Source organism: Carassius auratus, chromosome 26 (assembly GCF_003368295.1).
Source record: "Carassius auratus strain Wakin chromosome 26, ASM336829v1, whole genome shotgun sequence".
NCBI classification, from domain to species: Eukaryota; Metazoa; Chordata; class Actinopteri; order Cypriniformes; family Cyprinidae; genus Carassius; species Carassius auratus.
Genome location: NC_039268.1, coordinates 12,282,268 through 12,295,886, shown reverse-complemented (window position 1 = coordinate 12,295,886; position 13,619 = coordinate 12,282,268). Strand labels below are relative to the sequence as shown.

Below are 13,619 nucleotides of genomic sequence, written 5' to 3'. Positions count from 1 at the left end.
AATTCAATAAAAACTTCATAAAATCTCATCTTTAGCTTTGAGTATTCTCTTCACACTTCTCCTGTCCTTTAGTAAGTGTATATTAGAGATTATTTATGATATGCTGCATATAAATTACAACTGCAATAAAATAGCTTTAATAAAACTGTATTTTTATTGATCCAATAAAAATAGTAATGTAGTAACTTAAATTACATTGTTCTGTCTGCCACCATATGAGATTCTGTTTCCTTTTTTTCAAAATAGGTTGACTTGAAATATCAAAATGTTTTTTGTAATTGATATATATTATTTTTGTAATTGAAACAGAGAGAGACAGATATGTAAGATATTGTAAATGAACATTTGCAGAGAGAAATACATATATACCACCATTATCACCCATCACCATTTTTCTCAATAAATATATTTCTGAAGGTGCTGTTGACATGAAATTTTCACCAGATGTCGGTAACAACCCAAGTAATCCATACATACATAGAGAACAATACACGCTTGAAGACGCCTACGCCCATTCCTCCACACAAACAGTCTTCAAACCTTGAAGGTTCTGTGGGCTTCTTCTATGAACTTCAATCTTTGGTTCTTTCCATAGATTTTCTATTGGATTCAAGTCAGGTGATTGGCTGGGCCATTCCAACAGCTGAAACTAAATGGGGGTTTCCTTGGCTGTGTGTTTGGATCATTGTCTTGCTTGAATTTCCATCCTTGTTTCATCTTCATCATTCTGGTAGATGGCAGCAGATTTTTAACAAAAAAATGTTCCATTCAACCTTCATTCAAACATATGAATTTTGCCAGTGCCACACCAGGATGTTTTGGGGTGATGTGCAGTGCCATTTGACCTCCAAACATGGTGTGTATTATGGCAGTATTTCGCAGGTTTGTGTAAATGTTGTGCAGCAAACTTTAGACGAGCTTCAACAGGCTTTTTCTTCAGCAATAGAGCTTTGCGTGGTGAGCGTGCAGGCCACGGCGGTTGAATGCATTACTTATTGTTTTCTTTGAGACAATTGTATCTGCTAATTCAAGGTCTTTCTGAAGCTCTCTACAAGTGATCCTTGGCTCTTGGACAACTCTTCTGATAACCATTTTCACTCCTCTGTCAGAAATCTTGCGAAAAGCACCTGGTCCTGGCCGGTTTATAGTGAAATGATGTTCTTTCCACTTCTGGATTATAGAAGTATAGAAATCCTTCTTTAACAAATGCAATCAGGATGATTTTGCAACAAGGAATAAGGTTGCAATAAGGTTGTGAAGGTCTTGAGAAACCTCTTTGCTTTTACCCACCATGAAAGGTTTCTTGTTTGACAAATTGGTCATGAGACACCCTTGTATAGGTGATCAGTTGGGACTGAACCAACTTATATTAATTTCCACTGACATTTTGGATTTCTTTCTAATTACTGATAGATTTCTGCGGGTGTCTTGGCTTTCCATGCCTTTTTGCAGCTTTCTTTCTCCATGTGTTCAATAGGTTTTCCCTGTGTCATTTCACTTTATTACACATAATTTAATTTCTGAACTTATTTGTTTTGCGCTCTTTGTATGTATGAATTAATTGGATTGTTACCAAACATCTATATATATATATATATATATATATATATATATATATATATATATATATATATATATATATAAAACAAAATTATAAACGCAACACCTTTTTTTGCTCCCATTTTTCATGAGCTGAACTCAAAGATCTAAGACTTTTTCCATGTACACAAAAGGCCTATTTCTCTCAAATATTATTCAAAAATCTGTCTAAATCTGTGTTAGTGAGCGCTTCTCCTTCACTGAGATAATCCATCATCTTCACAGGTGTGCCATATCAAGATGCTGATTAGACAGCATGATTATTGCACAGGTGTTTTTTCCACTGGCCATAATAAAAGGCCAGTCTAAAACCAGTCTGTATCTGGTGTGACCACCATTTGCCTCACACAGTGAAAAACCTCTCCTTCACATAGAGTTGATCAGGTTTGTTGATTGTTGCATATGGAATGTTGGTTCACTCCTCTTCAATGGCTGTGCGAAGTTGCTGGATATTGGCAGAAACTGGAAAACACTGTCGTATTCTCTGATCCAGAGCATCCCAAACCTGCTCAGTGGGTGGCTCCGTGTCCAGTGAGTATGCTGGCCATGCAAGAACTGGGATGTTTTCAGCTTCCAGGAATTGTGTACAGATCCTTGCAACATGGGGCCGTGCATTATCATGCAGGAACATGAGGTGATGGTTGTGGATGAATGGCACAACAATGGGCCTCAGGATCTCGTCACGGTATCTCTGTGCATTCAAAATGCCATCAATAAAATGCACCTGTTTTCATTGTCCACAATATACGCCTGTCCATACCATAACCCCACTGCCACCATGGGCCACTCAATCCACATCATTGACATAAGCAAACCGCTCACCCACACAACGCCATACACGCTGTCTGACATCTGCTCTGTACAGTGAAATCTAGGATTCATCCATGAAGAGATCACCTCTCCAAAGTGCCAGACGCCATCGAATGTGAGCATTTGCCCACTCAAGTCGGTTACAATGACGAACTGCAGTGAGGTCAAGACCCCGATGAGGACGACAAGCTTCCCTGAGATATATATATATATATATATATATATATATATATATATATATATATATACACACACACACACACACACACACATACACACACACAGCATATAGTATATATTGACATATATTGTACTTAAATTACTCTTTCTGCAAATATTGATATACAATAATAATTTAATTGATAACTATTAATATAATTATATTCATTAATATGCTTATTTGGGTATACTGAGGGTTAGCGTCAGTCTTCATATATGTGCATGTGATGCATTAAATTAGTAAACCTGGGGCACAGTAAGATAAAGAATGGGTTAATCACATCAAATGATGAAATTATCACAGACACTCAAGGTCTTTAGGGAGACATGTCTCTTCTGAAAGATATATTACAGAAACAAGGATCTGGTAAAGAGACAGAAGCGAGAAAGACATTCATATAGCAAGCTGTCAGGTACAGATATACTCAAGGATAAAAGAGGTAAGAACAGATGAACAAAGAAAGACTTTAAACCTGCAGAGCTTTGATCACTCAAAACTTTTTTAATCACACAACTTGTCTCTGTGCCTGTTATATCATATTCATTAATCTAACAGGCCACGTCTACCCCACATAACATAGTCCACAGCCATCAGACGGTGGAAATGTGTTCCTTTTTCAATTAAATCACCCAATATAAGTACCATCATCAGAGCTAAATCACATAAAAATCTAACTGCAGATAAAATTCACCAGCCAGGCCAGCCTTAGTCGCCGTCAAAGGGGTCATTTGAAGAGAAATTGATTTTCCTTGATCTTTTGACATGAAAGATAGAATTACTCCAGAATGTTTTGTGAACCTGTCAAAATGCAATGAAAAAAGAAAAGTGGCAACTATATTGCACCTGTCAGCAAAACCCAGAAACCATAACTAAGAATTTTACCATCTCATGCACTTATTTTTTAATAAAAACAAAACAAAAAACAAAAATTACGCCTTTTCAGAATAATCTACAAGAATAACTTGTTAAAGTAAAAAATGTAGCTAGTTAACAATAATTTCCGATAAATAATTTATAAAATTAAATTAATTTATAAAATCAAAATTGAACATTTGCTGAAAGCTTACTCAACCTCAGGTCATCCAAGATGTAGATGAGTTTTATTTAGAAGCAACTTACATTACTTGCTTACCCATGGATCCTCTGCAGTGAATGGGTGCCGTCAGAATGAGCGTTCAAACAGCTGATAAAAACAATAATGCATAAGTAATCCACACAACTTTAGTCGATCAAAAAACATCTTGTGAAGTGAAAAGCTGTGTGTTTGTAGGAAACAAATCAATCATTAGGGACCCTATTTTAACTATCTAAACGCAAAGTGTAAAGCGCAGAGCACAGGTGCCCAAATCCACTTATGCTATTTTAACAATGGAAAAACGGTCCATTTTTGGAATGGGTTGTCCCTATTCTCCTAATGAGTAATGGGTGTAACGTTCAATACACAAATCAGAGTGTCATCTCCCATTCCCTTTAGGGGTGAGATGCGCTCGCGCCTTGTTTGATCGCTATTTACATGGCGGAATATGTTGGTGGAAAAGCTGAATGCTTCTCAAGCGAAGAAACCGATTTGTGAAAAGATCATCTACGGGACAAGCAGGAATCCACCAAAGCTCCGCGCGATGAGTCAGTTAATATATATGTGTGTGTGTTGACACAATTGTTCAATTAATTACAATTGTTTTTTATATTTGACCTGTTTGTGTGATGCGCATCCCTGTGTGTAATAAGAAATTCAGCGCGCACTGTGGACCCGCCCAGAGGCGCATTTTCTACCAATGTGCTCTTTAAATAACAAAAAAATATTACACCATTGACTTTAGACTTTAGACCAGGTTTGAGTTGGTCTATGGCGCAGTCTATTTTCAGCTCCTTAAAATAGCATTGCGGCCAGCAATGCGCCTGAACACACCTCTTTTTTAGACCAGCATGCCAATAGGCGCATAAATGGGCGCAAATGCATTTGCTAATTAAACAACGTGGCGCTGGATGGGAAAATGTGAACGGCGCCGGACTGAAACTACCAAACACACTTGCTACGCCTTGCGTCGCATTGCGCCAGGTCTATTATAGGGCCCCAAGTCTTTTTAACTTTAAACCGTTGCTTCCAGCTAAAAATACAAGTCCTTAATCATAAAATTGCCTTCTCCAAAAAAATTGTCTTTTCTGAATCAGGAGAAAAATATGCACAGATCAAGCACCGTTTACAAGTCAAAGCATTATACAGTAGTTGATTTTTGACAGAAGCAAAGATTTTTTTCTTTCTTTTTCTCCCCAAACACAGCTTTTCACTTTACAAGACATTAATTGTTAGAATAATGTGAATTAGATGTTTATTTGTTTCCCCAGCTGTTTAAACTCTCATTCTGATGGCAAGTGATATAATACTAAATTTCTCCAATCTATTCTGAAGTAACAAACTCATCTACATCTTATATGGTCAAAGGGTGAGTAGATTTTATATTGTATATTACATTATTTATTATTTATGATTTACTGCTATTTTCTGGGGTTGTAGTTGTTGTGGATAAAAAATAAATAAATAAAATAAAACACCTTCAGAGACCTTGTTAAAAATATCAACTCATTTCTAATCTTTTTCTAATCTCGGGAACCTTTGGAAGGACATGCATATAAGGTCATCTTAAAGTTATAAAGCATCTAAAAGTTATAGTATGTTTTCAAGTAAATCAAGCTCTTTTATCTCAAAAGATCAAGAACATTTTTTTAAGGTTATTTGTCTTGTTGGGGATGATAAAAAGTCCTGCATGAATGCATCATAGTTTTTTTGTTTAGTTTTTTTTTTTTTTTTTTTTTTTTTGCATGAGATCAGATGAACACATGCAGTGGGTAAAGGGCATTACCTGGCCAGACACAGGAAAAGACAGACTTTGCCCTGTATATGGACACAGAACAGACACACATTGAAACACAAATCCACAAAGGAACAAGACCCCATGCACGAGGACAGACACTGGTGGTTACCCTGCAACGCTCCAGCTGAATCCTCAGAGGCTCTGGCTCGCATGCGGGCGGCGACTGCACCTTCAGCCAGTTCTCAGCGGTTCCCACAGCCTGCTCCAATTGCTGGAAGAGATTGTAAAAAGCCTGGACTTTGGTCTGGTAGGCCAACCACGCCAGCCTTTCGGCCAGGAGATCGCAGAAGTCGACCCATCGAGCACGTAACTGCTGAGCCGCCTGCTGGATGTCCTCAGAATTCTGACCATCTTTAGAAAAAGATCCATTAGGACAAATGAGACTCATGCATATTGAAACAGCATTTGAGGCAATTAAGCTGGCAAAGGCTTTAGACTTCCAAAATAGCTGGGAAACGTCCCATCGATGCACATCTCTATCTATTATTAATAAAGCTGACATTATGCAGGATTTTATTACTTTAATTAGCAGCAAAATGCAGCTTATTACTTTCCAAATAAGATGGGGGATATTTGTGTGAGACAACAAGGGCAAGTTTTGAAATATGCGAGACTGATTGAAAATCAAGGGGCGTTTACAAGACTTTTGAACAGAAATGAATGTGCATATGAAAATAATCACTTAGAATTCATGTATACCGCTAGTGAGCTGATCCACCAAAGCCTGGGCTGAACGAGTGGCTTCTTGTAACTTCCTGAACTTTTCTGCTTTTTCCCTGTCAATTGCCTCAAAAAAGATTGAAAGATGCACACCGTAAACACTAATGAAATGCATTTTATAAAGCATTAACATGTTCTAAGAATTGAGGTTACACTTTGCATAAATTAAATATAACAATTAAAAATATATAAATTAATGTATATATATATTATTAAAGTTCAAAACTTTCTAAAGTCTAATATACATAATATCCATAAAACATGTTAATGTAGCCATACCAGCACTTTCTCGTAGAGGTCTGCCACACTGCCTTCCTTACGGGAGACTGAGAACTCTGGATTTTGCAAAACAGCCTCTGACCGAGTCATAAAACTGTGAATTTCAGTGAAGTCCACATCAAATCTGCAGGGAAATTGATGAGATAACAGCAAAACTAATTAATTATTCTTGCTTGTTTGTTAGTCATTTGAATATTGCTGGGACTCAGGCATCGATTAGCATTTTCCCCTCACCGGAGGCTTTGTTTTTCACCATCATTTCTAAACTCAAAAGTGATGTTTAACCCATGTAGCTTCATCAGTATCTCTGTCCTGTTTTATAACAAATATGTTGTTTGTAATACAACAAAAAATTCCCTTGAGAAATAAACAATTTAAAATAAGGTAAATTTCACTTTTGTGTTATGTTAAAAAGTGGTGATAATCTTTGGTCAAGAATTACATGTATTACTTAAACTATTACCTTAATTCAAAATTTGGAAAATGGATGGATAGATGAATGGATAAATAAATATTTAATCAAAATTACACCATGTCTACACCTGACACAACAAATTTCATGTTGCGCCGCAACAGCTAAAGTCTGTTTACACTGGACATGACAAAGCGACCATTGCAAATCATTTGAACTTTGTGTCTGTACATCATAAATAGAACGAGGCAGCAGTTTACTGTTTGAGATTTGTTTTTGGCGCGTCGCACAACGCTGCTATCTTCCAGTGTAGACACAGTTGACTTACAGTTCGGCTTTAACACCATCTACACACTAGCTAGTGTACTGATAAATTGGATATTAATAGAATATACAAGCCCTTCAATATACTCAATCACAACTTTCTGTTTTAATTGGAAAGACATCAACACAGGAAAAAAAATGTGAAAGCATAAATATCATAAAATTGATTTCATTTGTATTTTCTAACAATTAATTTTACAATCTATTTCAACAATCTTAAAATAGAGCTTGCAATTTAAGATAAAAAGTATTGAACGCTGTCATTAATAACAGATAAAAAGCACACACACACACACACACAAAAGCAAAAGCTTTTGATGATAAAAAATGGTCCTCCACATTTAGTGACCTGTGACAAAACTGAGGTGTATAAGCTCACCTTTTCCTCAGTTCTGAATCAGCGACGATCTGTCGCTTCTTCTGAGGTGGAGGGGTAGACATGCCCTCCTTAGTATGCTTCACCATCTTTTTCTGGTTCGTGGTCACCTTGGTGACAGTTGCCATGGTTGTATGCGTAAGCTCCGACTGGGATGTGGTGACAATAGTTGAAAACTAAGAGATGAGGACAAAAGTTGTAAGACACGCGTATATGTACGGAAGTCCGGTTCTCAAGTGCATATGAAAGACAGAGTTAGATACAGTGAGAGTGCTTTATTTATTCTGAGTGATTGCACGGCCATGCAGGAAGCCATATCAAATTCTGAGAGAAATGGAAATAGATGGAACAGTATTGCGGAATAAGATGAGACACAGTATATGGAATCGCATTAGCATAACCACCTTGGTGCTGGTGAGATGAAGCGACTGTACCAATTTGTCCCAGCGTTGAGCAAACCTTTCCAGCTTTGCCTCTAGTTTCCCAGCGGCCTCTTTGCTCTTAATGTTGGTAAGAAGATCTTGAACGAGGGAGCAAAGCTTGTCCATGGTTTGCCTTTTCAACTCCATGTCTGCTTTTAAAATCTGAGGAACGAAGTTAAGTTCTGAAATCAGGCATGTGATTAGCTAGAGACAAAAAAAGGACGGAAAATCTGGCCACGCCCCAAGCCACACCCCCAGCATATATAAATATATATATATTTTAGCACATTAAAAGATATATCTTATATTGTAAGAATACATACTGTCCTGTAAAAAATAAAAAGTAGCATTTAATAACCATGACAACAATATAATATTATATTATAATAAAGTACAATTAAATATAATAGTAAAATAGATTATAGAATAGTTATTATTACTAAAGTACCTGCCAAAAACTTGGAAACATTAATATTATTAATGATTACGAAATAACTATATTCTGCTCATCAAGGCTGAGTTTATGTAATTAAAAAAAGAAAATCGTAAATATTTTTAAATATTATTACAAATACAATTTTTTTTAAATATATTCTAATATATTACAAAAGGTAATGCTATTCCTGTGATGCAAAGCAGAATTTTCTTCATCACTACTCCAGTTTTTATTGTCACATAATCTTTTAGAAATCATTACAATTTATTTGACTCTGAAGAAACATTAAAGATTATTACCAATGTTGACATTTTTTTGGCTGCTTCATATTTTGTGTGGAATTGGTAATACACTTTATTTTTCAGGATTTTTGGATAAATATAATGTGTAATGAACGGCATTTATTTGCCTTTATCAAATATATTTATTAAATTTATTCATTATTTTAAATGTATTCACTCACTATTGTCACTTTCATGCATGATGAATAAAATTATTAATTTCTCTCTTTTTTTAAATCTTATACAAATGTTTGAGTGGTATCATTGTTTCCAAATATTAAGCAGCAAACTGTTTTTAACATTTATAATAATCAGAAATGTTTCTTGAGCAGCAAATCAGCATATTCAAATGATTTCTGGAGGATTATGTGACACTGAAACTTCTCTCTGTAAACAACAACATATTTATAAACGTTTCTAATGACCGATGTTGCGTTCCCAAATGCAAATAAAATAAAGCAGCTCAAACCAAGCACCGCTAGGACTAACAGTGAATCGAAACTAAACAGTACTGTAACAGCTGACTACATACTGCCTTTTATTTAATTACATCACATCACATCACCTTTGGGAATCTTATGACAAAACTAAGTAATCTCAAATTCTAATCGGCAATCATAAAAAGTCATCAGGTCGAGTAACCAACATACCCCACCCCCTCAAAAAAAAACAAAAAAAAACTTGGATCTATGCAAGTCACCGGGTCGAGTAACACGTTTCCGCGCTGATTCTACTAGCGTTTGGCTCTTTAAATCATTTGAGCGCTTTGGACTGTCCTGCAGATGGCGCCGCACGCTCGTACAGTGCTCTCAGGACCATTCTGTCCATGATGTTTCTTTACGCAATTTATTTAGGTAATTGCTTAAGGCCATTTGCATGATCTCAATCATCATCCAATAACCAACCTTCCCCACAACCTCAAAAAAAAAAAAAAAAAAAAAAAAAACTTGGATCTATGCAAATCCCATGGGTCGCCCACCCCTATGGTTGTCTATGGTCATCACTACACAGAGCCATTGTTAACAGAGAAGCTGCGCAAATCCACGTTCATTTTCAGCGTTTATTTGCGCATCTTCTCAGTTAACAACGGCTCTGTGTAGTAACAGCTGCTCTATGTGAAATCATGCACCTGAGGGAATTTACAGCTGATTAGAGAACCGGCTTTACTGACGAGATGCGCATTAACGATCGGCCGATCGGAGCACCCCTAAACGAAAGTCGTATAAGCTTGAAACGACATGAATGGGAGCAAAATCTAAATTTTTGGTTAGACTATTCCCTCAAAGTCAGCCAACCAATGAGAAGTTTGAAAAACAGAACTACATAATATCTAATGCTGGTTGGGAATTGGGTTTCATCACTAAAAAAGGCCTTATTTCAAACCCATTACAAAGGATTTCAACATAAAACGTCATCCGAAACCCATTGTACTTCTGTAACATGAAAATTTTACATGTCATGCAGCATATTCAACAAGGGGTAAAAATTCAAAGTACTTGATTTTATCCACCAGGACTTGATTGTTAATCATGCAAAGTATGGTTAGCTGAATGCTCCAGTGAGTTTGGATTATGTGTGCCACTTACGGCAAGCTTCCTTAGGTTGGCGGCCACTTCATTTGGGTCATTTGTACCGCTGCTTTGGATAGTCTGCACTAACTCCTCCTTCTGAGTCAGCCAAGAATCAAACAGCAGCTATAAAACAAGCACAGCGGATTAAAGGGAGATTGTGAGATGTGTTCTGCACTGCTGCTTTTCCTGTTTCTTTTGAGCTCTGGTGATGTTATCGCCCTGTCTCTCTTGAGAAAAGAGGTCTTCAAACCATTTATGTTTCCCCAGACATGCTCTCATTATAGTCATTTAACAGGCAGGATTCAAAAGGCATTTTGAGGGCTGCTAAATGCATTGTAAAGGATTCAGTACCTGCTCCTCAGAGAAATGCTGCCAGCACAGCAGGATCTTTTGAAGAAGGATCCAGCGCTCTTCAGTCCATTTGCAGATCGCTGCCCATCGTTCCCCTAGGTTCTGTGTAAGTAAAGCAGAGCAGTTAAGAAAAACCCATTCAAGTTAACAAAACATTATACCACAGTTATTTGGTCCAAACAAGTGGTCAGACCTTAGGGCTGTGGTTATGGTTGTCAGGCCTGTATTTGAGTAGTTTCATTCTATTCTATTTACAGGAGTGGCAACCTCATTCTGTAACCACACTTGGTTGTCTGCTACATTATACAGTGTGAAACTGTGGCCTCTCTGTGGTATAAAAGCTGTTGCCACTTAACTGTGACCCTGGACCACAAAACCAGTCAAAAGTAGCATGGGTATATTTGTAGCAATAGCCAGCAATACATTGTATGGGTCAAAATGATTGATTTTTATTTCATGCCAAAAATCATTATCACCAAATCTTGTCCTATCCCAACAAACCAAACATCACTGAAGGATCACAATTAAGATTTGATGGATAAATCTGTGCCTCAACTGAAATTTTGTTGTGTCAAATGCAGTTTGGACATCTGCATATTTGATATTTACTTTAGTCATTATTGCTAAGCTTATAGGTGAAAGTATCAAATAGAATACAGGCTTGACTTGAGTTGCACGTTCATACTGTACAGACAGTATTCAAGAATCTGTTGTAAATTGATGTGTGAATAGAACTTTTTGAGACTTACACCTCTAGATAAATGTGGATGTTAATCCCAGACATTAACAGCATGGATTTAGCCAGGCATGGTTTGGTTTATTATAGAATATGAATCCTAAAGCCCCGATCATACAGAACACGTTTTTTGCAGTGAGAGGCGCCTTTTTAGAATTGTTTCTTTTTCGAGTCAAATTTTTGCGCTGTTTATGTTCCCCCGGGCGCCTTGCGTTTTAGCTGCCTGCTGCACCTTTGCATTTTTGCAGGAGTGCTCTGAGCGCCTGAAGTTGAGAAAAAGCTACTCTGAGTGGAAAAGCATTCGCGGTTTATTGTCCAATCGAATGAATGGAGAGGTGGGCCTTCCATTGTGGTGACAAAGGTTTACCATTGCTTAGAAATTATTATTATTATTATTAATTAAAAAGACTGCAATGATGGAGGAGAAATTTTCTATGATTGTTTTTTTTTTTTTTTTTTTGTGATAGTTGTAGCATTTTTAGATATAACAGGTCAATCAGCTAATACTGTACTCATTTAACTAATAAATTTTACCTCCGCCCGATGAAGGAACAGAAAATAGGAAATTAAATACACATTAATATTTATAGCATGTTATGTTGTATTATATTTGCCAGGCATATCGGTTTGAGTATTTTCTTAAAATAATTCTTCTTTTTTTATTTCTTTTTTTTTTACTCACAAAGTTCATTTTAATCAAGCACGCACTTCAAAAATACAATAGATCGCTTTAATATATATACATACTTTTTTTTTTGCATTGATATTTCAACATGCATAGTCTACCCAACAGGAAATTAGTCATGTTGAATATTTACTTTTTTTACTTTTTGGTATTTAAGAATATTAAAGTTTTATCTAAAAATGTCTATATTATGTTGCAGTTTACTTAACAGCAAAAAAAATTATTTTAAAGTGCTCACGCTATAATATTTTGATTAGACTGACAGAACAGCTGATTTGGTGGTTGCCTAGCACTGCTTTTTTTTTTTTTTTTTTGGTGAAAGTGCAGTGCATTGCATCTCATGTTTTCAGGCCTAAAAAACACGTTTGGTTTGATCGGGGCCTAACACAACATTTACCTGTAGTTTTTCTTCCAAGGCTGCGGTGGCTCCATCACCACTGTTCTCATCTACTACCACCACCATATGAGTCAGAGAGTTCACTCGCACTTGCTCCAGCTCCAGATCTTCCTGTAAGAGCTGTAGGGACAATTATGTCTTTAGTTATTTGTTTTTTGTTTATCAACAAGCCACAGAAAATTACAGTACATACTTTTTGCTCATCAATTTGTCGCTTTATGTCATCAAGTTCAGGTCCTAAAGGCTGTGCTCCCATTCTTTTAATTCGATTTTCAGTTGTGTCCAGCCAATCAGAGAGCTGCTTTAGCTGCTGGTGCTGCAGGTCCATCAAAACCTCATGAAGCCTATAAATGTTCCAAAACATCAGTTATACGAATGCTGTAAATAGCAAAGGTCTTTCTGTAAAGAGTGACAGGTTTATATTCCTGGCTAAAGGCTTATCGTGCAAACATGTGACCACCTGCTCTGTCTCTCCATACTGGCCACACGCAGATGTTCCCAGCGAGAGTTGAGCAGATTCATCTGTTCCCGCACCTCCCTCTCTTCATCATCAGTCAGCTGCCCTCCAGACAACAACACACTTCCTGCTTTGAGAACCCGGCCCACGCTGCCCTGATGAGACGTTAACTCCACCATGTAGCCCTGGACAGACATAAACAGACATGTATATGATATACATCAGTAAGATTTTTTTTTTTTTTAAGAAAACAATTCAGCGGGAATGCAACAAATTGATCCAAAGTGACAGTAAAGACTTATGCATTATTACAAACGTCCATTTCAAATAATTGCTGTTCTTTTACATTTTCGTTTCTTCAAAGAAAAATGCATCACTGTTTCTACAAAAATATGACTTTCAACATTTATAAGAAATGTTTCTTGAGCACGAAATTAGCATTTTAGAATGACCTCTGAAGGATAATGTGACACTGAAGAGTGGAGAAATTATGTAAAAAATAAATAAATAAATAAATAAAAATTCCACTTTACCATCACAGGAATAAATTACATTTTAAAGTAGCCTATATTAAAGTAGCCTATATTGAATTAGAAATATAAAAAGTCATTAGAAATTAAGAGCAATTATAGAAAATATTTAATAAACCCAAACTTTGGAACAGTAGTAA

General features: G+C 36.5%; 1 protein-coding gene across 2 annotated transcripts in view; it reads right to left on the bottom strand.

Annotated features, from left to right (window-relative positions):
• Nucleotides 1-13,619, bottom strand: part of LOC113044349 (dystrophin) — an 88,182-nt gene that overhangs the window by 53,419 nt on the left and 21,144 nt on the right. For both annotated transcript variants that reach the window (XM_026204268.1, XM_026204269.1), the window contains exons 11-20: nt 12,953-13,134; nt 12,686-12,836; nt 12,493-12,612; nt 10,675-10,776; nt 10,339-10,446; nt 8,018-8,197; nt 7,617-7,789; nt 6,502-6,625; nt 6,202-6,289; nt 5,612-5,853 (exon numbers count right to left, since the gene is read on the bottom strand). In XM_026204268.1, the coding sequence (XP_026060053.1) occupies nt 5,612-5,853; nt 6,202-6,289; nt 6,502-6,625; nt 7,617-7,789; nt 8,018-8,197; nt 10,339-10,446; nt 10,675-10,776; nt 12,493-12,612; nt 12,686-12,836; nt 12,953-13,134 (1,470 nt within the window). The remainder of the gene's footprint in view (nt 1-5,611; nt 5,854-6,201; nt 6,290-6,501; nt 6,626-7,616; nt 7,790-8,017; nt 8,198-10,338; nt 10,447-10,674; nt 10,777-12,492; nt 12,613-12,685; nt 12,837-12,952; nt 13,135-13,619) is intronic.